This window comes from Hipposideros armiger, unplaced genomic scaffold, assembly GCF_001890085.2.
Source record: "Hipposideros armiger isolate ML-2016 unplaced genomic scaffold, ASM189008v1 scaffold_138, whole genome shotgun sequence".
NCBI lineage: Eukaryota > Metazoa > Chordata > Mammalia > Chiroptera > Hipposideridae > Hipposideros > Hipposideros armiger.
The window spans coordinates 2684691-2710406 of record NW_017731488.1 but is presented as its reverse complement, the minus strand read 5'-3'; the positions used below and the strand labels follow the sequence as shown (position 1 = coordinate 2710406).

The 25716-nt window shown below is 46.4% G+C and overlaps 1 protein-coding gene and 1 long non-coding RNA gene across 14 annotated transcripts; one reads left to right on the top strand and one right to left on the bottom strand.

Annotated features, from left to right (window-relative positions):
- Positions 1-173: 173 nt before the first annotated feature.
- On the top strand, positions 174-8979 carry LOC109386727 (uncharacterized). 2 transcript variants are annotated; one of them, XR_002124836.1, is made up of 3 exons: positions 174-345; positions 634-833; positions 8840-8979. It is a non-coding gene; the product is annotated as an uncharacterized LOC109386727 (long non-coding RNA). The 2 variants fall into 2 exon arrangements; XR_002124837.1 differs by lacking the exon at positions 174-345 and adding an exon at positions 385-554.
- Positions 8980-12701: 3722 nt separating this feature from the next.
- On the bottom strand, positions 12702-22125 carry PIGV (phosphatidylinositol glycan anchor biosynthesis class V). 12 transcript variants are annotated; one of them, XM_019650269.1, is made up of 5 exons: positions 22063-22125; positions 20774-20858; positions 18920-19053; positions 14767-15888; positions 12702-13413 (listed from the first exon to the last, which is right to left on the bottom strand). In XM_019650269.1, exons 3-5 carry the CDS (start codon positions 18995-18997, stop codon positions 13132-13134), a joined length of 1482 nt encoding a protein of 493 aa, XP_019505814.1. In that variant the 5' UTR covers positions 18998-19053; positions 20774-20858; positions 22063-22125; the 3' UTR covers positions 12702-13131. The 12 variants fall into 12 exon arrangements, with proteins under 12 accessions (XP_019505814.1, XP_019505813.1, XP_019505812.1 ...); XM_019650268.1 differs by having other exon boundaries at positions 20774-20863; positions 22063-22080; XM_019650267.1 differs by lacking the exon at positions 22063-22125 and adding an exon at positions 21809-22032 and having other exon boundaries at positions 20774-20863.
- Positions 22126-25716: the final 3591 nt, after the last annotated feature.

The following is a 25716-nucleotide window of genomic DNA, read 5'->3' as shown; positions in this document are numbered from 1 at the left end:
GCTAGGGTGACTTCACAGGAACAGGAAGCAAGCAGGGCCCGGAATAGCGCTTGGGCGCGCCACCGGGTCCTGACCCGCTGCGGGGTGCGGGCTAGTCCCTGCCTCCCCTGAGCCGGCCCGGTCCTTTCTGCACCGGTCAGCAGATGCGCGCTCGAGGGCTCTTTCTGTTCCTTTTCAATCAAACCTTTTTTTTTTTTGGCGTCCCCTATATGCCGGGCACTGTGCCACATGCCGAGATTCGGGTGGTGAACTTCGTGATCTACTTCAGCAATCTGTTTAATTCCAGGGCCAGGCTTCGCCTATCTCTGAGGACTAACGGGGCAGGCATTTTGCGAGACGAGCAAGGTGGGGCGGGTTGGGGTGGGGACATAATCTTCTTGGAAAGCCAAGGGCCTGTTAACTACTTTCCTGAAGTTCATAGTGCCCCGTGGCTGTGTGTGGCACATGCTCTGGCCTCCCTCACCCAGCTCTGTGATCTGGGCCCAGACCAGGATTCCTAGGTGTCACCTAATGTAGGAATCATGCCTCGGCCCCAGTTTCTTTCAGGAATTCTGGTATATTCATTTCCTATTGCTGTGTAACAAATTACTACAAATTTAGCGGCTTAAAACAACACACATTATTATCTCACAGGTTCTTTGCTTGGAGTCTCAGAAGGCTGCAATCAAGTTGTCCAGGGCCGCATTCTCCCTTGGAGACTCAACTGGGGAAGAATCCACTTGCAAGCCTATTCAGGTTGTTGGCAGAACTTACTTCCTTGCGACTGTGTGACTGAGGGCCTGGGATTTTTGCCAGCTGGATTTTTCCTGGAGGTTACCACAGATCCTTGTCAGGTAGGCTTCTCCAACTTGGCCACTTACTTCATCAAGCCCACAGGAGAGTCTCTAGTCCTAGTCAGCTAAGACAGAGTTTTATATACTGTAACTTATTATACAGTTAATCCTTGAATTCCATGGGTTTGAACTGCACAGGTCCACTTACACACGGATTTTTTTTCAATAAATACCTGTACTGTTTTCCATCCATGGTTGGGGGTCGTGGATGCAGATGGCTGACTATACTCATATATGTTGACCTGTGTCATTTTCTATTTTTCTTTCTTTCTTTTTAAAGATTTTATTGGGGAATTGGGGGAGGGAACAGCATTGGAGAATCAAGGAAGGGGAACAGACAAGTTGCTGTCCTTTTGTTCTTCAGTCTAGTTGTGGAGGATGTCGCTTCACTGGCCCATGTTGGTATTATGATCATTGCGCTCTTCTCGGCTGAGGCAGATTGGTCACCAGCCATCAGACGGCTGCTCACAGCAGCTCACGCCGGCTGCCGGCCACGCATGGGTTAGCTTACAGCAGCCCACTGCAGACCCACTGCAGCCTATGCCGTCGCCGGTGACTCGACCTGTGTCATTTTCCATAGAGGACTTGAGCATCTGTGGATTTTGGTATCTGCCAGGATCCTGGAACTGATTCCCTGTGGATATTGAGGGGCAACTAAATTTTGGGGGAGTCAAAAGTTAAACACAGATTTTTGACTGTGCAGGGGTCAGCACCCTTGCATTGTTAAAGGGTTAACTGTATATGTAATGGGAGTGACATCCCATCACCTTTGCCATATTCTATAGGTTAGAAGAAAGTCACAGATCCCACTTGAACTCAAGAGGAGAGGATTACACAAAGGTGTGAATACCAGGAGGTAGAAATCACTGGGGTCACCTTAGGGTCTGTCCATTAGACTGGGGTTACTCAAAAACCTAAGGAAAAGTACAGGAAAAGAGAGCTGGAGACTAGGCTAGGAGAGAGTAAGAAAGGAAGTTAAAATATACCATGGGGAGGGGTAGAAAGGCAACAACAGTGACTTCAAGGATCATTAATTGGTACACATGCCAAGGTCACTCGGCCATGCCTTTGGTGCCAAAGATTCTGGATTTGATGAGCCCTACCATGGAGTGAACCAAGTTGTGGGCTTCCTCCCCTCTCACTCCTTGGCTCTACAACAAAATCACAAAACTGAACATAATGGTTTCAGTACACATTCCTATTAACCCACTTTAGTTGGGTCCTCTTGCAACCCTAAACCTTTTCTTGCTTTGGTCCCTTCACAGAAACCAAAGCTATCCTACTTGATTTTCAGCTTCCCTCCTCTCTACCTCTTAATTTCTATTTGTATCTATCCTTTCCTCTCATCTTAAAAATGTGGACCTCCCTCTGCCCATGGCCAACCCACCACTCATGTCCTATCTCTCCTGTTCATTGAGACTGCAAACATATGCTCAATTTTCCTCCAGCAATTAAAAAGCAAAACTAAACTAAAATTCCAACAGCAGAAACAGCTTTCCACATTTGTCAACCGCCTCACTCTAGCTTCAGGCTTATATTTTTCTCTCTCATTAGAGTCATATTAAAGAGCAGCTACCATTCATTGTCATGTATTCATTTCTTAACTTCTTACAATTTGGCCTCTGTCAACATCACTCCCCTAAAGCTTTTATCTTAAATGTCCCTAGTGACCCATTTAGTGTGGCATAAACTACTCATTCTCACCAATACCCACAGTTCCCAGCCTCTCCTAGAAATAAGTGTGGCCATGTGACTGAATTCTGGCTAATGGATTGTGAGTGGAAGTGACAGCCTGGCCCATAAAACTTTCAGGTGCTGATCCTTGCACTCCTGCCCATCTGCTAGCAGAATGGAGGAGACGCTAAGAACCTAGAAGAGGGTGAATCCAGATGTCCCCATTCCAAGTTTCAGGGTCCCACTCCTCAATCATAGGAAAGACTTAGTAAGAGTGAATTCAACTGATGTAACTCTCTGCAACATGCACAATTTTTTTTTTGGTTCGTTTTATTTGTAGCAAATAAGTCTGGTGGCTACAAGAAATAAGAGATTATTTTATGGCTATCATGGAAGCGCTATGATTCTCTGACCATGACTTGAGCTAGGAGTTTAAAGACCCAAGCTTGTCATTTTCTGCAAGGACTGTGATGCATTCAGAAGACTTCCTCCCATACCAAGTCCCTACAGTCATCATCGCTGCCTTAACAGTCAAGTGCAACAACCACTTGGGCCCCCAAGGCACTTGCTTTAGTTGGCACTTAATCACAAGTAACCACAGGTGATAATTTGATGAATCACAATGTCACAGTATGCCATGGATTAGTAGCATCACGTTTCTCATTGGCAAGGAGTTTAGCACATTCAAGCCCAATGACACAACCAAACCAGTCCCCTAATCCTATATTTTAAGGGATCACTACTAGTATCAATTTCTGTAGCAGTCAGGGTCCAGCCAATGAGACAGCAACTACACGGTCATTGGACAGAGAGAATTTAATATAAAGAATGGTTCGAATGGTTAACTAGGTGTAGAGTTGTTAACTAGATTAACTGAAAGGGTAAAAAGAAAACTGAGACACCATGGAAACAGCAAGAGCAGGAAGCATCTATAACTCCTAGGGCTAGGAGAGCAAAGGGAAGAGTTTAGAATTGCAAAAACTTAGACACTTAGAAGAGGGGCCCTACAGAGTTTAAACTCAGACCTCCAAGTCTGGTGCTGGTGTCTCCGAACACCTCTGGGGAAAGGAGTGCTACCCAGTTGGTGCTGGTGTCTCTGAGTGGGACACCATGAAGTTGGTTCTGCAATTGTTAGGAAAAACTGCCAACTGGATCAGCTCCTGCTATAGGAAAGAACTGCTGCTGCCAGGGTGAAAAATCATTGCTAGGGTGACTTCACAGGAACAGGAAGCAAGCAGAAGAAAGGAGTTCTTTCTTCGTCCTCTGGCCTCACTATCTCCCTCTAGTGGCCCTTATTGCAGAGCCAAACAGAGCCAGCGGGCAAAGCAGAAATGTGATTTGCAGAATCCCAACTCTAGTATCTCATAGCGGAAAGTTGGGGGGTAGGTTTGCAGCGGAGTGACAAAATCTTAACTAGCTCAGGTTCCTTTGTAAAGTATTAGAAGGAAGAGGTGGACTTAGGCGAGAATTAGCTGGTATTCAAGCAGAGATAGAAGGCATATAGAGAAAGTCCAGAGATGATGGGCCTTTCAGGGTGGGAAACGCTGACTGATTCTGGATGACAAATAGTATAATTGTGGAAAAGGTCTTGAACAACAGGACTTGAAAGATGTGATCACTTCTAAGGCAAATATCAGGTGGAGAGTATGGCCTGCCCGCTTATTATTTCACACACCTTCCATATAGCCACCATTAGGTGGAGAGTGAGACAACGGGGTGATGAAACAAATCTTATCAGCTTGAGAATTCTATCTAGGAAAGAACTTGAGTGTGGTTAGTCTCACATGGACCTAAGTAGAAGCAAATAGAACAGAAACCTGTTGCATTAATTTTGTGTGTCAACTTGGCTAGGCCACAGTATGCAGATATTTGGTCAAACATTATTCTAGATGTTTCTGTGAAGGATTTTTTGTTTTTTGTTGTTGTTTTTTTTTAATGTGAGATTGACATTTAAGTCAGTAGACTTTGAGTAAAGCAGGTTATCTTCCATAAAGTGGGTGGGCCTCATCCAGTCAGTTGAAGGCCCTTATAGAAAAAAGACTGACTTCCCCCGAGAAAGAGGGAATTCTACCAGCAGATTGCTTTGGAACTCAAACTGCAACATCACCTCTTTCATGGGTTTCCAGCCACTGGCCTACTCTGCAGATTTTGGACTTGCCAGCCTCCACAATCATGAGCCAATTCCTTAAAATCTCTCTCTATAGATAGGTAGATAGATGAGATAGATAGGTAGATATCGAATGTTTCTCTGGAGAACTCTGTCTTATATGCCAAAATGTTTTGAGGTAATTATATTAAAAAACAAACAAACTATGAACCCAAACTAAAAAAGCCTTTGACTCCCTAAAATTCATGTGAAATCTCAAGGGACCCTGAATGCCAAAACAATTTTGAACAAGAATAAAGTTGGAGGTCTCACACTTCCTAATTTCAAAGCTTACTACAAAGCTATAGTAACCAAAACAGTGTGGTACTGGCATAAAGACAGACATATAAACCAATGGAATAGAATAGAAAGCCTATAAATAAACCCTTGAACATATGGTCAAATGATTATGACAAGGGCTCTAAGACCAATCAATGGGGAAAGGACAGTCTTTTCAACAAATGGTGCTGGAGAAACTAGATATTTACATGTATAAGAATGAAGTTAGACCTTTACATCACATATAAAAATTGACCTGGGCCAGCTGAGTGGCGCATTGGTTAGGAGTTGGCTTGGGACACCAGCTCTGAGCAGCAGGGCCCCGGTTCGGATCCCATATATGAGGGCCAGTGACACTGCGCCCTCTACAGCTAAGATGGTGAACAACAGCTTGACCTGGAGCTGGGCTGCTGTGAGTCGCTGGCGACGGCCTAGGCTGCAGTGGGGCTGGCCGGCTGCTGGCGTGGGCTTTCGTGAGCTGCTGTGAGCTGCCGTGTGCAGCCGTCCAATGGCCAGCGAGCGACTGCCTCACCTCTGGGAAGAGCGCAATGATCACAATACCAACATGGGCCAGTGAAGCGACGTCCTCCACAACTAGACTGAAGAACAAAAGGACAGCAACTTGTCTGTTCTCCTTCCCCGGTTCCCCAATGCTGTTCCCCTCCCCCAATTCCCCAATAAAATCTTTAAAGATAAATAAATAGGGCTGGCCAAGTGGAGCATTGGTTAAGAGCTGGCTTGGGAAGCCAACTGTGAGCAGCAGGGCCCCAGTTCAGATCCCACATTAGGGCCAGTGACGCTGCGCCCTCTACAGCTAAAATGGTGAACAACAGCTCGACCTGGAGCTGGGCTGCTGTGAGTCGCCAGCGACAGCGTAGGCTGCAGTGGGGCTGGCTGGCAGCAAGCGTGAGGTTTCGTGAGCTGCCGTGAGCGGCTGTGAGCGGTCATCCAGTGGCCGGCGACCAATCTGCCTCACCCGGGAAGAACACAATGATAATACCAACAAGGGCCAGTGAAGCGGCATCCTCCAAAACTAAACTGAAGAACAAAAGGACAGCAACTTGTCCGTTCCCCTTCCCCAATTCCCCAATGCTGTTCCCTCCCTCATTTCCCCAATAAAATCTAAAATAAATAAATAAATAAAAATAAAAAAATAAAAATTGACCCAAAATGGATAAACGATATAAGAATTAAAACTATGAAATTCTTACAAGAAAACATAGGGCAAAAGCTTCATGACATTGAATTTGACAATGATTTTTTTGCCTATGACACCAAAAGCACAGACAACAAGAGAAAACTCAATAAATCAGACTTCATCAAAATTTATATCTATAAAGCCGGCTGAATAGCTCAGTTGGTTAAGAGATCGCTCAAGAGTTTGAGCTCTGAGCAACAGCGGTTCAATTCCCGTCCCAAGCTGAGCAGCCGCTGAGCTGCCAACAGGTGGCAGAATGGCTCAGCTTAAAAAAAAAAATAGCACAACCATTGTGGAAAACAGTATGGCGGTTCCTCAAAAAATTAAACTTAGAATGACCATATGATCCAGCAATACATACTTGAGTATGTACCCAAAAGAAAGCAGGGACTTGAACAGATATTTGTACATCAACATTCATAGCAGCATTATTCATAATAGCCAAAAACGGGGAAGCCACCCAAGTAAGTGTCCATCAACAGATGAATGGATAAGCAAAATATGGTACATCCATACAGTGGACTATTATTCAGCTTTAAAATGAAATGAAATTTTGACACATGCTACATGGATGAACCTTGAAGACATTATGCTAAGTGAAATAATCCAGTTACAAAAGGACAAATATTATGTGATGCCACTTATATGAGGTACCTAGACTACTGATTCATAGAGACAGAGCGTAGAAAGACGGTTGCCAGGAGTTCAGGGAGGGGGAATGGGGAGTTACTATTAAATGGGTAGAGTTTCAGTTTGGGAAGATGAAAAAGTTCTGGAGATGGATAGTGGTGATTGTAGTGCAACATCGTGAACATACTTAATGCCACTGAGCTTTACACTTAAAAATTGTTAAAATGGTAAAAAATTTTTTTTAATTGGGGAATTGGGGGATAGGAACAGCGCTGGGGAATTGGGGGAAGGGGAACAGACAAGTTGCTGTCCTTTTGTTCTTCAGTCTAGTTGTGGAGGACGTTACTTCACTGGCCCAAGTTGGCACCATTATTGCGTTCTTCCTGGGCGAGGCAGATCAGTTGCTGGCTTCTGGACAGCCACTCACAGAGGCTGCTGGCCACTCATGCTGGCTGATGGCTACACAAGGTAGCCCATGGCAACCCACCGCAGCAGGGGCTGCAGCCTACGCCATCGCTGGCGACTCATGGCAGCCCAGCTCCAGGTTGAGCTGTTGTTCAGCATCTTAGCAGTAGAGGGCAGTATCACTGGCTCTCATATGTGGGATCCGAACTGGGGCCCTCTGGCATCCCAAGCCAGCTCTTAACCAAAGAGCCACTCGGCTGGCCCAAAATGGTAAATTTTATGTTATGTATATTCCCTCCCCAATAAACACACACAAGCTTTTTTTTTTTTTTTTTTTAAAGATTTTATTGGGGAGTTGGAGAAGGGGAACAGTGTTGGGGAATTGGGGAAGGGAAACAGCTAAGTTGTCCTTCATTCTTAGTTGTGGAGGGTGCAGCTAGCTCAGCTCCAAGTCCAGTTGTCATCCGGCTGCCTGGCGGCAGCTCAGGGCAGCTCAGCTCAAGATGCTGTGTTCAATCTTAGTTGCGGGTTGAACCGTCAACCTTGTTGTTAGGAGCATGCGCTCTCAGCAGCTGAGCCAGCTCAGTGGCAGCTCAGTTCGGGCACAGTTCGGGCACAGTTCAGGCACAGTTCACTGGCCCGTATGGGAAGCGAACCGACGACCCTGTTGCTCAGAGCTTGCGCTCTCAACCAACTGAGCTACTTGGCTGGGCCCCCCCCCCCACACACACACACAAGCTTTTGTCTGGCCAAGATTTAAAATAACTTTTAGGCTCCCAGGCTTGCACCAGCAGGGAGTGGGCTGTGAAAGCTACATATTCTCCAAGGAGGTCATACTCCCCAAGCCCATCTCAGATGTGGTCCTGGAGGATAATCGAGGAAGAAGTTCCCAGAGGTCAAAGCCAGGAGCCATGAAGAACAATGGACAAAAGAGTGCGGTTCTAGAACAAATCAGGATCTAATCAAGGAACTTCCTCCAGCCCCAGGGAAGAGGGCTTTGTTTGACCAGTGGATATTCAGAACTGCTTTGGACCAGTGACTGTCTGTTGCATATCTTCCATTCTTTCCTTTTCTGAATCAGAATTTGTATTGAGGCTACTCTATTCTGGCTCTACCATTGTAAATTTTTTGTGTTGGTGGGGTGCGATAAGTTGTTTTTCTTTAGTTCATAAATCACCATAAGGAACCATACTGGATGCTGATTGAGAGACTTGGAGCTGAAGATAGTGATTAGAAGGGGTTTGGGGTTATCCCCCTCGGGAAGGGGTGTGTTCTCTCTGTGAGAAGAGCAGAAACAGGTATTTGGCTTAGAAAGGCAGACTGAGACAGACTGTGACACACAAATATCTGTGTTTTCTTCTTTCTAAACACACAGCCAGATCTGACTTCCCAGTAGGGTTGCCAGATTTAGCAAATAAAAATACAGGATGCCCAGTTAAATTTGAATTTTGGATAAACAATGAAGAATTTCTTAGTGTAAGTATGTCCCATGCAATATTTGGAACATAATTATACTGAAAAAATATTTGTTGTTTACATGGAATTCCAATTGAACTGAGCCTTCCGTATTTTATCTGGCAGCCCTACTTCCCAGCCTCCCTTGAAGTTAGATGTGGCAATGTGACTGAGTTCCAGTCAATGGTACAAAAACGAAAGTGATGTGATCTCTTCCAGGCCTGGCCCCTTAAAGCCTGTCTGAAAACAGAGGACTCTGACCATCTAGAGGAAGACATAGTCACAACATGGTAGAAGCCTGGGTCCCAAGTGAGTGGATGGCACAGGCCTCCCTCCCCAAACCTGCACTAAACTACAATGCAAACAAGAAACTTTTATTATTAAACCACTGAGTCTTGCTTGTTTGTTTTTTAAGATTTTATTGGGGAATTGGGGAAGGGGAACAGCCAAGTTGTTGTCCTTCAATCTTAGTTGTGGAGGGCACAGCTAGCTCAGCTCCAAGTCCAGTTGCCATCTGGCTGCCCGTTGGCAGCTTGAGGCCGCTCAGCTCAAGATGTCATATTCAATCTTAGTTGTGAGTGGGCATAGCCCACCATCCCACGTGGGAGTCAAACTGGCAACCTTGTTGTTAGGCGCACGTGCTCTCACCAGCTGAGCCATCCTGCCACGTGTTGGCAGCTCAGTTCAGGTGCAGCTCACTGGCCCATGTGGGAATCGAACCAGCGATCCTGTTGCTCGGAGCTCTAGCTCTTAACCAACTGAGTCACTTAGCCGGCTCTAAACCACTGAGTTTTGGGAGTTGTTTTAGAAGCTAGCCTCCTTTTCTCATCCTTTCCTTAACCTTAACAGTGTATGACTCTGGTAACCATTTATTTCTTCTTGAAACTTTCTCTTCTCTCAATATTATTTGTTTCTGGCCTTTGAAAGATAATGATGATGAGAACAATAATAATAACAACAACAATACAAATAGCCACCATTCATGAAGTTCTTTCCACATGTCAGATACTGTGCTGGTGCTCTATCTAGTGTCTCATTTAATCCTCATAACTACTCTGCGGTAGGTGCTATCACCTCCATTTTAGAGATGAGAAAACAGATTTAGAGAAGTTGAGTTACTTGCCCAAGGTCTTGCAGGCTCTCCTTTCCTTTTGACAATTCCATTCAATCTCATGGCTGCTGTCATTATCATGTCTGGGTGGATGGTTCCTTGACCCCTCTCCTTGTCTCCAGTTGTACATTTCCTGACATATGAATCTGCTGATGGAATTCAACATGTCCAAGATGCAGGCATTCCTTTCTTAGTACTGTTCTAAACGCTTTTCATTTAATTCCCACAAGAAGCCCATGAGATATCTAATGCTATTATTCACATCCACGAGCTAGATAGTGTTATCCACATTTTACAGATGAGTAAACTGAGACTTAGAGATTCAGTATCTGGCTCATGTTTACACAGCTAGTACACAGTAGAGCTGGGCTTGAGGCTGATTTCAAGGCCTAGATCTCAATAATGACAATACCTCACTTCTTTGCAAACTGAGCCTCCCTGTCCAGTTCTATTTTTTACTTCCTATACTCATTCTCTACTCTTAGCTTTCAAATCCTACCTGTCCTTCAAAGGCCATTTCTCTATGGAGTCTTTTCAGGTATTCCAAGTTGGAAGAGATCTCCAACTTGTGTGAATTTACACAGTACTTACTCGGTACCTCACTTACCTTTTTCTAAGCACAGGAGTAAAATTTGAATTCATCATCATAAAAAGTTCAAGTAGGGAGATATAGAGCAAGACATTTAAGTATCATTTTATTCCTCAGAAATGATCAGTTTCTATCTTGATTAATGTTTCTGTGTATCTGCCAGCAACTGTATGAGACAGTTTTTTGAGGATGGGAAGCATAGCGAATCATCTTTATTGCCCTGAAATAGGAATTAATAAACAATTGCTGAAAGACTCAATCAACTTCAAATCCCTTGACCCTGCACAAGCTACATTTTTAGATGAAGGTGAGAGGGTCTGTTCAAGAAAAGGAGTGATCCCCCCCCCCACCACCAGAGGACTGGTAAAGACATGTCAAACACTCCCTCCCCACCCACCTTCATTAAAGAACAAAAAAGCATCTACTTCTAGGTACATGAAGTGTCTGGTTTCTGTTTTAGCTGGGTCTCAGAAGGAAATGACTTTTCTCTGAAATTGTAGACGCCCAACCCAGCTGCAGCATTGTTAGACCTCAGGGTAAACAGGAAGCTTCCTGCCTTGGGCCCTTCATGTCCCTCTCCGAGACTATTAAAGACTGTTAATAGGATGGTAAAAGGACAGCTGCTGGCCATAAAATCAGCCCATTCCTTAGATCCTTAGAGAACAGCAACTAGATCCCTCCAAGGTCAGAGAGAAAACTGCTTCGCCAGGTCACACCAGGTGCGTCCACTTAGCTGGGGTCCTGTTATCTCACCTATGATCGACTGGCATAATGGTCTTTGCTAAATACCAGAGTGATTTAGTTCCTTGGTATTAGTTGAGAAAATAGGATTCCCATTTATAGGGTCTCTGGTCCTTGAAATCACTTGTTTCTGGGTGTGATGAGATCTAGTGTGAAGGTTAAGCGGAGACTGCCAGAGCAGAGAAATCACTCCTTACCCTGTGGAGTTTGAGTCACTTCTTCAGTAGGGGAAAAAAAAAATCAGTCCTGATTATCCCCCAAGAAGAGGTAAAGAAGGGGAATCCATGAGGACACAGGCTCTAGTGCTCCTGCCTCTGCAATGAAGAGCTGAAACAGGACCTCAGCTCTGCCTGCACACAGGGTGGAAGTCCCTGGATTTGCAGCTGTTGGTGAGGAGGGAGGGAACCATTTCTGCCAACTGGAGGGACACGAGGGCAGGGATGATCATCTTTTGCCAAGAAGGGCACTCGGGTGTCTTGGCAGAAGGCAGAGGGCTGCCCCAATCTGTGTGTACATTTTCAGAAGCATTTGACTCTGGACCAAATTCTCTCAGCTGTGCTAAAGCTGGGGCAATGGATGGGAAATGCTTATTGGCCAGGCTGACTAGAACCTCCAACAGAGGGTGCTGGGACTCAGCCAGCAGCTTCCCTTCAGCTGGCAAGTTTCACGGTCTGTCATGGTCAGAGGGAGCGTGTCAAAATTCCAATTCTCAGGGCTCTCCAGAAGCTGCTGTTGATTAACCATTTATTCGGAAGTTTCTGCTTGTTGGAATTTTTCACTCAAATGGGGAATGAGTGGGGATGACGCAGCTTCTTACCTGGCTCAAAGAATGAGCGAAAAATAGCTCAGTAGGGATCAACGATCTTACTACTGTTGAAATGATGGGCTCATAACCAAAAGGGGGCCAGGCAGATGCCATTTCATTCAACTTTGGATTTACCGACAATTTATCAATTCATGCTGCCATGCTGGCTCTTCTGGCCCATGTCTACCAAGCAAGCAAGCACAGGCACTTGGGGATGGCAGGAAAACCAGTCAACACTTTGACCATGTAGTTGCCGGCACAGGTTTCCTTATGCAGTACAAGGAGCCTTATTTGCCAAATGTCACTGCTTTCCCTCATTCAAAGGAAAGGTCGCTTAAGTTACTCCTCAGAGTTGCACCCGGAGAAGGGAAGAGTTTTTTTCTAAGTTCTGAAAGCAAGAGAACTGAATATTTTCTCCTAAAATCACATAGTTGAGCCTCTACATAAATGTTTAGACTGGGATGATTCCATTGTTTAAGGCAGCTCTTAAGATCTTAGAGCAGAAAAGGGATCCACCTACAAGACATGATATGGTTTCCCCACTAACTGCCTTAATGGGATAATATAATTTCCCCCAATTTCAGAAGAGGTAACTAAGGCTCTGAAAACTCCCAAGGTCACAGAGCTGGAAAGTGGGTTTTACTGAGAGGACTAGAGTCCAGGTCTCCCGCCAGCTTGTGCAATGCTCTTGTACTGTCACTTTTCCCCAGGTAATTTGTATTATTTTTAAAAAGGTAACTGATTGCACGTATAACTGAAAGTTGTTTTATTTGCATATCTTTGTAAGATTTTTCATGTAAATAAATGAATCATGAAAAAAAAATCAGAAACAATGTCCCATTTAGAAAAGAAGGTCCCACTTTACTTACTACTGCCACTACATTGTGCAGGCCTCCATCGTCATGAGTGAACTATATTGCCAGCTAGCATCTTCAATGAAATTTACATGTGGGTCTGTGGTAAGTGTATGACTAACTCTGCTGAGGTTGGTTGATGAGCTAGATCCAGGTATACTTTAGATGTGGAATAAGATTTCATCACTTACTGCAAAAACAGTTACTACTCTAAAATGTTCCATGGCCAGGACCAGAGGGGCTCTCTGGTGGCTCACACTGCTCCCATTCCTATCCAATCTTCAAATAGAGAGACAGAGGTTCTAATGGACAAAGTAGGGATCCCAAGGCAGCGCAGGCAGTCCCAGTGTGTACTTGTACTTTCAGATCCCTGGTTCAGTCAACTTCAAGTCTGTCCCCTGAGACTCCAGGTCATGTCCAAGGCAGGAAGTTGCAATGTAGAAGTAGTCCCAGTAGCCAGTAAGTCAGGAAGTAGCCTAGAATGCATTGTGTGACTAGAGAACAGGTTTTCCAGTTGTACAAAAGTCCCATGATAGGATTTCTTGGGACCTTTTGTCCTGAGGGGGAGTCCCCTGCAAGAGGCTTCCAAGGCACAGTCTCTAGGGATCTCAGCAGTGGCTCTTGATCCTGGAGCAAATGAGCTGGAAACCAGTACACAATAGGAGTAGAGGAGCCCAAAAACCTGGTAAGAACCTGGAAATCATAAGAGGGGAAAACCCACACATTTATTGGCATGTCACTGCCTCAAATTGGACAGCTGGTGCTTCCCTGCTGCTGGGTGAACTGTAACCCCATGACTAGAAATGTATTACATTGGAAATGAAATTTAGTAGAGTTTAAGATCTGCCTTATAAAGATATATGTGACATCAACCAGGTGACCTCAATATTACAAGTAAACATAGCTACAAACTAATAACCACACTAATGGGCCAATCAATACAAAAAACCCTATGGGGTCCAATTTTAGCCCAGGGCCTGGACTCTAAATTCTAGGCTGTGATGTGGGGCTTTGGGAGCCTGAGGCAGTTCTCTCATCCCATGGGGATGGCAGAGAAAAAGGGATGCAGAGGATACTATGGGTCAACATTTTCCCTCTTAGGGGAGTTCAGAGCCAAGTCTCCTTCATCTAACTAGGAAACTCGAAGCTTTCCTGGCATTCCCTCTACTAGCTAATCCAGCTAAAACACAGAATGCTACTTTCGATTTCCCCTGTGCTTCTTACTCACACAGCTCCGAGAATTTTACAAATAGCCAGCCAATGTGTGCCTCCAAGAGGCAGAAGCTGCTAAGAAGTGGCCAGCATGGAGACAAAAAGGCTTCCTCGGGGTTATGTTCAAGCTAGGGCCACAGCCAGGAGCAAAAACAATCGAGTGTATGAGTAAACCCTTCCCATCCCTCTCTATCCCCACCACCGCCCTGAACATTGCACAAAGTATCTCCTCTGAAAACTGAGCACCTGCCAGAGCTGAGTACCTCAGAAGGTCAACATTCAAGTTGACATTCTGGGAATAACTGAGTATTAGGGGAAGGTCCTTTGCGCTTATTCCTGTATCTCAGTCAAATCAGGTCCTTTCACAACTCTTATGTCTTTGCACGTGCCTTTCCATTGACCCAGAATGTTTTTCCTTTGCTTCTTAAAGGGAATTCCTTCGTACTGTTCAGGACCCCGCCTACATATGACGCCCTCCTCAACTCCCTCAGTCAGTGAGCTACTTCTCCCACTGTGCTTCCACAATACTTTGTCTCAAAACAGCAACTCCTCTTCCATTCCACTGTACTATAGCTTTATCTGTTAAATATTTGTCTCCCCATTTCTACCTTGAGACCCACCAGGGCAGCAATCTTATCTTATTCGTGTTCCATCCTCAGTGGTCTAACCCAGGATCTGACACAAAAAAAGCCCCCAAGTAGTGAATGAATATTGAATGAATAAATTAGGTACAGGTCACTCAGAGGGGAGAAGTTCATTGTCCTCCTTGTCCCTGGCCCAGGGCGTTTGCCTGTACTCGCACCCTTTTGCCAGCCAGGAATCCACCCACCTCACCTGAACATGCATGCACAGGCCACCGAACAGCAGCAGTCCCGCAGCGTGGACCAGGTATACAAACACCCGAGGGCTGAGAAATCCGGGCTCAGGCTTCTCTTGGGTCTCACTGTTCTTGCTCCTTTGCATCCCAAGTGTAAGGCAGAGCCAAGGGTGGGTGGTCACATACGTCCAAGTTGCCCAGACAACCAGTATAGCCACTGGTGCAGCCAGCAGAAAATTGGGCACCTGCTTGAGTTCATAGTATCTCAAAAAGCCAACATTCCAGTAGATATCCTGGATATAGCTGTATACTAGGGGAAGTTGCCAGGAGCACCAAGGAGGCTCGTTTCCTTCGGCGATCCGGTAGCCCTTGTCCACAGCTAACTGCAGCAAGGGCTTAGGGATGGGGTGGGCTGAGCCTGGTAGACAGAACTGCGTATAGGCATAATACTGAAAGAGGGCAAAGGGAAGGCCAAGGGCGAGCACGGACAGAAACACAGAGCCCATCAGCTTCAGGAGCGGTCTCAGAGGACTCAGCACCATGAGAGAAGAGAAAAAGCCTTGGCACTGAGAATGCACGAGGAAGCCAACATTGACCAGCCCGTTGGAGCGTACGCCAGTGGCAAGGGCAAAGAGGAGTCCACTAGTCCAGCTTCGGTGCCTTTCCAGCTGCCCCATGGCGCTGAACGTCAGGAGGGCAAACAAAGCTTCTGAGTAGCCAGCGGCCAGGAAGACATTGGCAGGGCTGAGGCAGAAGAGCAGTGCTCCGTAAAAAGCCTGGCGGGGACAGTGCAAAACCAGACAGCCCAGGTCATGAAGTGCAACGGCAGCCAAGACAGAGAACAAGGAATTGAACAATGCTACTGAGATTAGCAGGCAACTCCGCAGGCTCAGTAACCCCCACAGGGGTCTCAGCAGTTCTGTTCCCACCCACAGGGCCAGAGGGAAACCGGGGAAGAAGGCAAAGTTGTGCTCATACACATAGCCATGCTCGGCAATGAAGAGGAAGTGTTCGGCATCCCAGTGTGACAGGCCACTCAGGAGACCTTCCACCAGTTGGTCCACAGAGCCCGAGGGGGCGAGGCGAGGAGGAGAGAAGGCTTCTGCATGGTGATCTGGGATGATGGCATTGAAGAGAGCCTGGGGGATGAAGGAGAACCAGGATTTTGGCTGAGCAACTGAAAGAAAAGAATTACCACTTAATAAAATGAGGAAGAACAGACTTGTTGGGAGAAATCAGGAGTTCAGTTTTGGATTAGTTAAGTTTGAGTTGGACACTCCACTGCAGAGGTCAACAAGGCAGTGAGAGATACCGATCTGAAAGTCAGGAGAGCAATCAGGGCTGGAAATATAAATTTGGGAGTCATAACTACCTGGGTGGTATTTAAAGGTATGATACAATGAGTACTAGCGAGGAAGTACAGATAAAGAGGAGATGTGAGGACTGGGCCCTGGACACGTCAACATTTAGAGACTCAAAAGAGGGTGAGGATCCAGCAGTGAAGATAAAGAAGGAATGGTCAGTGAGCTAGGAGGAAAACCAGGAGACCATGGTATCTTAGAACCAAGTGAAGCAAGGGAGTAGTCAGCTCTGTCAAATGCTGTTGACAGGTCGAGTGAGATGGGGACCGAAAACTCACCACTAGATTTAGCAATGTGAAGGTCACTGGTGACTTTGAAAAGAGGTATTTCACTGGAGTGGGAGAGTAGGAGAGTGGGAGGGAGAGAGAGAGAGAAAGAGAAAGAGAGAAAGAGAGACAGAGAGACAGAGAGAGAGAGAGAGAGAGGGAGAGAGAGAGGGAGAGAGAGAGAAAGAGGAAGGTTGCCTGGACTGGGTTCAATAGCGAAAGGAGATAGTACATAGAGACAACTATTTGGAGGAGGTTGGCTCTAGAGAGCAGAGAAATGGGGTAGTAGATGAATGACAACGTGGGGTCAAGAGAAATCTATTTTTTTTGTAAGGTGGGAGCTCAGTATTTGTTTGCCAATGGGAATAATCCAGTGGAAAGGAAACCACTGAGTATGCAGGGGAGAGAGGGGAGAACTGCTGGAGCATGCAACAGGGGATGGAACCTGCTGCACAGGTGAAGGAGCCGGCCTTAGAGAGGAGGGCACAGTTCACCCAACCTTCCGTAGTGCAGGCACAGAGGTGAAGATGCAGGTACGCTGATGGATATGGATGTGGTGGGAGCATACGGAAGGTCACTTCTGATTGCTTCTATGAGTTTTCACTCAGGAAAGCAATTTGGGGAAAAGGTGTTAGAGACTTGAGCAAAGAGGAACACATGTAAATAAGTCATTTATGACCCTAGTTCTCAAAATAGGCTGTGCACTGGAATTACCCAGGGAGTTTAAAAATACTGATGCTTGGGTCTCTCCTCTAGAGTTAATGATTTAACTGGTATGGGGTACAGCCTGAGCACTGATTTATTTTTTAAGCTCCCTTAGGTGATTCTGATGTGCAGAAAAATTTGAGAGAATGGCAGGGGGATGAATGGACCAGGGAAATAGACTAAGATTGCCAGGTAGCACTAAGGACTCACTTGGGTTAATGATCTTGAATAAAAAAGAAATTAGTTAATACAGTTGTGTATAATCTCTGGACAGAAGAAGGCATGGGACAGGCAGAGAACTGAATTTAACCAAGGTTGGGCTTCTGTCTCGTGAATAAGAAATAGGGAGAAGGGAGCAAGCAAGCTGTACAGGTATGCACGATGGACAATTCAATCTAAGCTGGGTAAGAAGCAGAGCTGAAGCCATGAGGTATGTCAGGGACAATGAAATGGTGGTAGAATCAATGGATTATAGATCCTGAGGGGTTAGAAGAATGGTTAGAACTGGGGTACTAGAGGGAATGAGCTGGAAAGATAGGAGATAGTGGTCAGGTGTATCAGCTTTGTTAATATTCAAACCATCGAGAAATCAACAATTGTGCTGAAAAGAGTAACAGTGAATCAGGAGCTAAAACCTTCAAGGAATGAGCTGTCATTAACAGAGATGACAGCAACAGTGAAGGGTAACTGGCAATATATTCTGATGGTAGGAGCTTTACAGATGGAACGAGGAGGTTGGATAATGAAATAGCATTATTGTTAAATGTCTTTCTGCCCCATTAGATTGTCAGCTATTTAAGGGAAAAGAAAACCATGACTGTTTATACTCCCGACCTAGCACAATTCCTGGAACTGAATAGGTACTTGAAAAAAATGTGGTGGTTGAGCGAACAGTCTAGCAGAAACATCCTCATTTCCAAATCACCATCTGAATTAGAACCCAGCTGTCCCAGTTCCCCATCCAGATGCCGATTCACAGTATTGCCCCTTTGGTTCTGCCAATCACTAAGCTGATGCTGGTTCAAAGCTATCATCCAGTTAAGTTTCTCCAGCCTGGCAGCAGGAGTATAACCCCATTTTTAAGTATCTGTCTCTTTTTGGTCTTTTTTTTGCGGTGTGTGTGTGGGATCAGACCACTTCAAACAGTGAAAACAAATGGGACAGGAGTGACAGTTACAGGTAACAGCCCTAGTCTCCAAGTTGAAGACACTTTTAACTAAACCTGGGACACAACAGAGCCTGCTATGTCTCCTATAGTGGGGGAGGAGAGAGGAAAGGAGGTTTCCACAAAGAAACCAGCTATAAGCCTCAGAGAGAATGGAGCTTGTGATAAAAGGCACAAATAATTATGCAAATACAGGTATAACATACTAAGGGTGTTGCCTACACTAAACAATAACACATACTGAAGACCTACTACATACTGGAAACTGTGCTCGGCACTGCATACAATTTACATACATATGAGTATACTAAATTTGATTAAAATATGTGTAAGGGCAGTTTCTGGTTACAGAACCTCACGGTCTGTTGGAAAGACCGCTAATGCAGGAGTTAGAAAACCTGGGGTCTGACTCTGACCCTTCTCTAACTTGCTATGTGACTTTAAGAAAGCCATTTAATCTTCCCCGGCCTCTGCTGCTTCATGTGTAAAACAAGGGATTAACAGACCACTTCTAAGAGTCCTGCCAAATTTTCAGCTAAGAAGTCTAGGTGTCTAGGGTTCCAACCACACGGAGGGGCACACCTGGTTGGTGGAAAGAAGATGGGAACTCTTCTTAGTGCCTAGCCCAGTCATGTGGCAACGGCATGTTCAGGACTAAAGATCAGAGACTGACCTGCAGCATCAGAGTCAGGACACGGCAGCTGACCGCAAATCTCAGCACCTCTTTCCGGGATGGGTCCAGGGGCCACATCCTCTCACCACCAGGAATACAGGGTGTTGCTGCCAGGACTGAGCTCCTTCAGGCTTCTAAACTCCAAAACCCAAAGAGGAAATGTCACACATGGGCTGAAAGGACATTCTTGAAAGCATTCTTCACAGGAAGACTTCCCCTTCAGCATTACTTGGCAAACTTAACCACCTAACTTCCCAGATGAGGGAAAGGCATCTTGAAGGCAGATGTCACTTGGTGTCACTCTGAAGCACTGTATTGTTGGGAAGGTTCCACACAGATAGGCATGAAACTGGGAAGCAAAACTCACATCTTTTAAAAGCCGGTTGAGTCCCCCTATGCAAGCACTAAAGACCTGGGTTCAAGTCCTAGCTCTGTCACTCACAAGTTCTCATTTAGTCCTTCTGAGCCTCACTTCTTTATGTATAAAATGGGATCAGATTATTTTGCCTGTCTCGCAAACTTGTCATGATGATGAAGTGAACGAAAGCGTGAAGAAGTACTACCACATCTATATTGTGGTTGCTATTATTTGGTGTGCGCCCCTTTCCTCCTGCCCAGAATAATAAACTAGGTCCCAAAACCAGAGTCCCAAAAATGGGGCACAGGGCTGAACTAGAAGACCATAATGACTACACACTCCAGCTTAGCTCTCCGATGTGTGTTCAGCTGGTCTGTTAAACTAAGTGGAGAAGGAAAAGAAAACCACCACTCGGCAGGACTTCAGCCAGCTCACACTGCTAAAACAAACTTAGGGGGAAGGCAGAGTCAACTACTAGGGGTGGAGAAAACTTATTTCCCATCTCTTTGTTGGAAATGGCAGCAACGTATAAACAAATGCAAAGCTGTTCTGAGGCAAGGAATGCATTTTAAGGCATTTAAAAAAAAAAACAATTCCTTGGGCTAAAAGAAGCAGCAATGGCTCCTACAGAACCAGTCTGGGAAATCAGAAGGGAGGGCAAGAGCATCAGAGGCAGCTCACCAAGTTGGGCTGAAGAACTATCCCTAAAGGAAAAAATACTTAAACTGAGACATTAACAGGGCAGGCTAGAAGACTTTTCTTTCTTCTCTTATCTGGCTAATACCTACCAAACCTTTAGGTATCACTTCTTTCTGGAATTCTTCTCTGACCCTCACTAGACTATGTGATATGTTCTCATTGCACTCTGCCGTCTGGTCTTTGTTGTTATTGCTTAATTAAGTTGCTTGTGAGGGCGGGGGCTTTGTCTATCTTGGTCACAACTATATCCCCAGGGCCTAGCATACAAGCAGGCATTTTAAGTCTGTGTTCTGATAGAGTGGAAGTGGCAAGAACAGACTATGGCATCACCAGTTCATTGGCTCTGGATATAAAATCACTGCTCCAAGTATTCTTCCCACCATACTCATGTTAAGAGCAAGACTACAAAGTCACAGAAGCCATAGGAAAATAAAATTTCTCCAGAAAGGGCGCAAGATCGGCCAATAGCAACAGTACTTATCCTCAGCACAAGGGGGCGCCTGATGCTTACTTCATCACCAGGAAGCCTGGAGGAAGGGAGGGGCCACCAACGCCACACCGGTTGGCTCATCAAAATTCAGTTCAAAGGCAAGCTTCTGAAAACCCGAGAGCGGAGACAGTTTGTGAATCTAACCCAACATTTCTAACATCTGACTCGAAGAGAAAAGAATCGTAGAAAGAGGCGCAGCTACCCTTACACGGCCGCTGGTTTTCTATCCTAGGGTGAATTCACTTTTTCCCTTCTTCACTTCCCACCCACATGCAGACGAGAAGTTGGGAATAGAAAAACAACCCACCTCTGCCTCTTCACCAGGCTGCCATTCTTCCTTTCCTTTCTCCAGAGTCAAGCTCTAGCCCCAGCGACCACAGGAGACTTGTAGCCTACACTTAGTTTACAGGTAAACCAAGTAAAAACAAAATAAAGCCAGTGAGTTCTCCCTCTCAGCTAATTGCCAGCCTCACTTCCCAACAACCCGTTTGTCAAATCACAGACTCTTAACTGGCAGGACACTTAGACAGCAAGTAGTTTCACTTTATTTTCTCGTGAGATAAATATGCCCCAGAGAGGTGAGTAATAAAAATCTCCATAGCTTTTACATTAGAGATCTCATTAGACCCTGTGAGGTCTGCATAATTACCATCGCCATTTTATGGATGTGGAAACTGAGGCTCACTGGGGTCAAGTGACACACCCAAGGCTATAGTTAAAGAGGTTTTTTTACTTTTTTATTCTGAAGCCTCATGGTCTTCCCACCAGGCCTCACCCTGGCCAGGTGGATGTGCTCTTTCTGAGCCAGGGTATGGCAGGGAGGGCCCTCTCTGAAAATACAGGGAAGTCGGCTGAATTGGAGCCCTGGACCGTCTGGGTAAGACTAACATCCTCTGTGGGGTGGGGGAATCGCTCTGACCAAGGGCCCTCAGGGCCAGAGGCCTCGCGGGCTGTCGCGAGCCAGAGGCCGCCTTCTGCCAGCCCAGCAGTCTAAAGCCCATTCTAGCCCGCTTCTTTCGGACACAGTGCCAAGCGGGGATCGGGCATCTCCTCTCCCCAAATGGGCCACCGCCCAACGGTTATTCCCAAGGGGGCCGGCGGGGCCGAGCCGGGCCCTGCTGCAGGGCCGGAAGACAGGGGAGGGCGAGAGGCTGTAAAGGAAGAGGCGGCACCCAGCGGACGCAATGGCGGAGGGGCGGGGTTCTCCGCTTCTCGGCAGCCTCTGCCTCTTTTCCCTCAGCTCCCGTTCGACAACTTCCCTCCCCCAAGAACTCCAGGGCCCCCACGCTGGCGCCTGGTCCCCAGCGCCGGCCCGTCTCGACCTCCCAGGCCGGGTTCGAACCTCCGCTCTTCAATCCGGGACCTCGAGGGCCCGCGCCTGCGCACTGGCTCCGCCGACGGCGTCCCCGCCCCTCTCCTGCCCGGACTCGGAGCTGCCCCCGCCCCCTCCGCGACGGCCATGTTGACTCCCGGCGAGTGGGGCGGGGAGGGCCGAGTCTTAGGACTCCGCGCCCCTCCGCCTTGGCACCTTCACGCCTAGATGACACCTGAAGAGTTCTCTCACATACTGCACGCTCCTCAAGCCCACATCCCCACCTTCAGTTAGTCCCCCAGGGCTGCTGTCTCAGTCGGTGTTCTTGCCCCAGTTCCGTCCCTGAAACATCCACTGGGTTTTCGATGTGAGCCAAACCTCTCAGAGTTGGGGGGCTGCCCCGTGGCCTCTTCACAGAAGCCAGAGCCGCACTCTCCCTGCTGTCAGGCAACAACAGCTCACTCAGCACAGGGCCTGGCACACAATAGATGTTCTCTGAATAGAAAAGAAAAGCCTTCTTGGGGTTTCTGTGGCCAGCAGCGGCACCCTGCGTCCTGGGTGTGAAGAAAGTGGGGGATCCCCCTGACTTTTCCCTCCTCCCGCTACCAGGGACCTTCTGTCCTGCTTCAATCCTCAACGCCACCTCAGGTGGCTAATGAGGTTGGTGAAGGAAACTTCTGAGAACACCCCCCAGGACTCCTTTCTCCTTCCTCATTCAAGTAGTTTCTCTCGTAGGAAGTGGGGCCAAAAAAAGAAGAAGAAAAAAAAGAAGCTAACTCAACAAAACCGTCTGTTAGGGAGGAGCGGCCAGTTGGTACCCCTGTAACGGAAACTGTTAGAACAACTTTGCACCCTCCTTAAAGGAAATAGATAATAAATCCTTCTCCGTTGGTGGATTTCTTGTTTCTCAGGATTCAAAAGCCTTCTGTGGTTTCAGTTATCTGTCTTCCATGCGATGCTAGCTAGGGTCTGGGTTAGCCTCTGGCCACAGCCCTGGCTGAGGGAGGGGTTTATCTAGGGCAACAGCCACTCCTGGGTGGGAACAAAGAGATGGTTGCTATCTCTCAGGCAAGGGAACAAGCCCAGATCAGTTCTGTGGGGGCCAGGGACTGTATCTTTTGATTCTTTATAATTCATTTAAGGCCTTGAGACCTAAACTGCCCTCAGGTATTTGTTGTGTGTAAGGTGGATAAAGTATAGATCACATTTTAGTCCTGCAATGGAGAAGAAGGGGGAAAATGGAGTTTAGAAGACTCTTCCCTCCAGGTTTTTCAGTGACACACACTTGTTCTGAGCTCCAGAGGCCTGTAAGTAAATCGGCAAAGCTCTGGGGGCACACTCATGACTAGGGCCTAAGGTTGTGGCTTGAGCCTCTAGAAGTCCGTGAGGCTCCCAGCAGCACTCTGTTTGCAAAGACAAACCTGAGAGATGAACTGTCCTTGGTTTGCGAACACGCAGGGGAAAAAGACATGCATTCTTAAGGTTCTCTCTGTCCACACCAAATTCCTTCAAAAATCTAGTTGTAAAAAGGACAGGGGGTCTCTTGTGACAAGACAGAATATTTTCTGAAAGCTCAACTGTCACCCTTTAGAGGTAGAACTTCGTCCAGATCTTCAGCTCTACTTTCCTGCAATTTCTCCTTCCTTTCCTTCTCTGCTACCCACCCCCCTCCTCTTCCGCTCTGTTTCCTGTTTCATTTTTCTGGCTCTTGCTCCAACAGGAAAACAAGGACGCTGAATCTTGCGTTCTCAAAGCCCTGGCTTGTCAGAATGGAAGAAGACTATGTAGGATGGGAGGGAGCTCTGGGCCTCCAAGGCTGTGAGTAAGTAGTGGAGGAGGCAGCTCTCTCCAGTCTGCTTTTAGAATCAGCAGTTAAAATGGAGCCTGCATCTACACACGGAGCCAGCTCAGCGACCAGCACTGTGGGAGAGCCAGGGAGAAAGAGACGCATCCCAGGGCACCAGAAAGACCCTACACCACCCAGCCAGTTCCATGAAGAAACAAATATCCCACACCACCAAGAAACAATTTCATAATACAAATCCCTGACCTAAACAATGCCAGCAATGCATCACTATTTCTAGAATCCTAGAATGTAAGAGTTACATTTCTGTTTCTTGAACTTGCCTGGCTCTTCTCTTGCTGTTACCCCTGCTTGAAACACATCCCTGCCAGACCACCCTTTGGCCACCCCACTGGGTTAGGATTTCAGCTGAATGTCACTTCCTCAGAGAGGCTTTTCTCTAAACAGCTACCACCACCATCTTTGTGGTGATATAGATATCACCTTGTTCTGTTTTCTTCATAGCACTTATCACCCCCTGGTTGTCCTGTCCATGAATTTTACTTGTTTCATCCTCTGGTTTCCTCTTATGGAATGTAAACACCATGAGAGTGGGGGCCTTGTTCAAAGTATTACTAGCACTTAGAACAGTGCTTTGCATATTGTATGTGCTCCATAAAGATCTGGTGAATAAATCAATTTGTTTAATCTGATCCTTATATTTTATGGATGAGGGAACTAAGACTCAGAAAAAGGAAATGACTGACCTGAAGTTACACAGCTAGTGGCAGAGGTGGGACTTGAATTCAGGTCTCCAGCCTTCTAGGTTGTTTTTTTCTACCAATAGCATGTTTTTTTCCATACTATTTTTTCTCAGGTTTACCTCTTTCCCTCTTTTCTGTTTTTTTCACACAATGAAGTCTTTACAGACTATGCTAAGAATACTACACAGGGCATACCATGTCCTACCTGTTATTTCTTCCACTAAATTCCTATCTTACTTGTTTGATTTATTCAACAAAATAGGAATGTCTACTATGTGACGGGATGAGGATGTAATACTGAGCAAGATAGACACAGGCCTTGTCCTCATGGAGATAATGTTTACCTCGTGGATTTTGTAGTAGTTGTTGTCATAAAGTGCTCAGTAAGGGAGGGCTGTTATAACTCCCTGAATGAAAAAGGGAGCGAGTGATTTCCCCACTGCAGGGAAGGAAGTCTGGTGGTTCTCTGGAGCAACTTGACAAGTTATTTCTCTATGTAGCTGCCTTGCCTTACTCCAGCCGCCACATCTGGAAATGGCCTTGGCCCCGGACTGGGCAGAGGAACACACCAGTATACCTATTCTCAGTAGCTCAGTTTCTAGACACTAAACTTTCCATGACCCCAAACCTATGGGAATGTTGGAGAAGCTGACCCTGATCTGGAATGTTGACTTTGAGGCCATGCGATTGTGGGATAAAAGCGAACAACACATAAGCTTCTGATACTTGTCACTGTCAACCATCAGTAGGCAGAGTTAATGCCTGTGATGACAGGCAGCTAGCTGTGCCTTACCAGAACTTTATGCTGCTTTTTTTCACTGTGGATAAAAGGCATTCATTGGCAGTTTCCAAGGATGCTGGGTGATATTTACATCCATCCTGAAACTTGGGGTGGCACCAATCAGGTCTTGGACATTTACCAAAAGCCTATGTTTTGGGCCTCTGCCGAATCAAATGAAGATGCCCATCCCCCACAAGACAAAGACCCTGCCCTATCTCCTAAATTGCAGGACTCAAACGCTGATCCTTTAAAGCCATGGACTCTAGATATTTTTCACTGTTTCTTTGGTGTTTGCCTTTCAGTAGTTAGAAAACCTTGACCTCACTGAGAGGCCTAGTGGGAAGGGCCTTAACCACTGTGGGTGGCAGTGGCTGCAAGGCAAAAGAGCCAATGAGGCTGAGTGTATTGTTTAGGCCAGACTTGGCTGCTCTCCAGCTATGAAAGAAGGTTAAGGTCATTTGGGGGGTGGGGAAGGAGGAGCCTGGGAAAAGAGCTGCTGGCCACACCCCTGGGTTCTCTACTGGCAAGGTTCTATTTACTTCTCAAAAGCAAATTACTCACAGCTCAGTGGCTTGGGCCAGTGGTAACTCCAATCAGAAACTGGAGACCA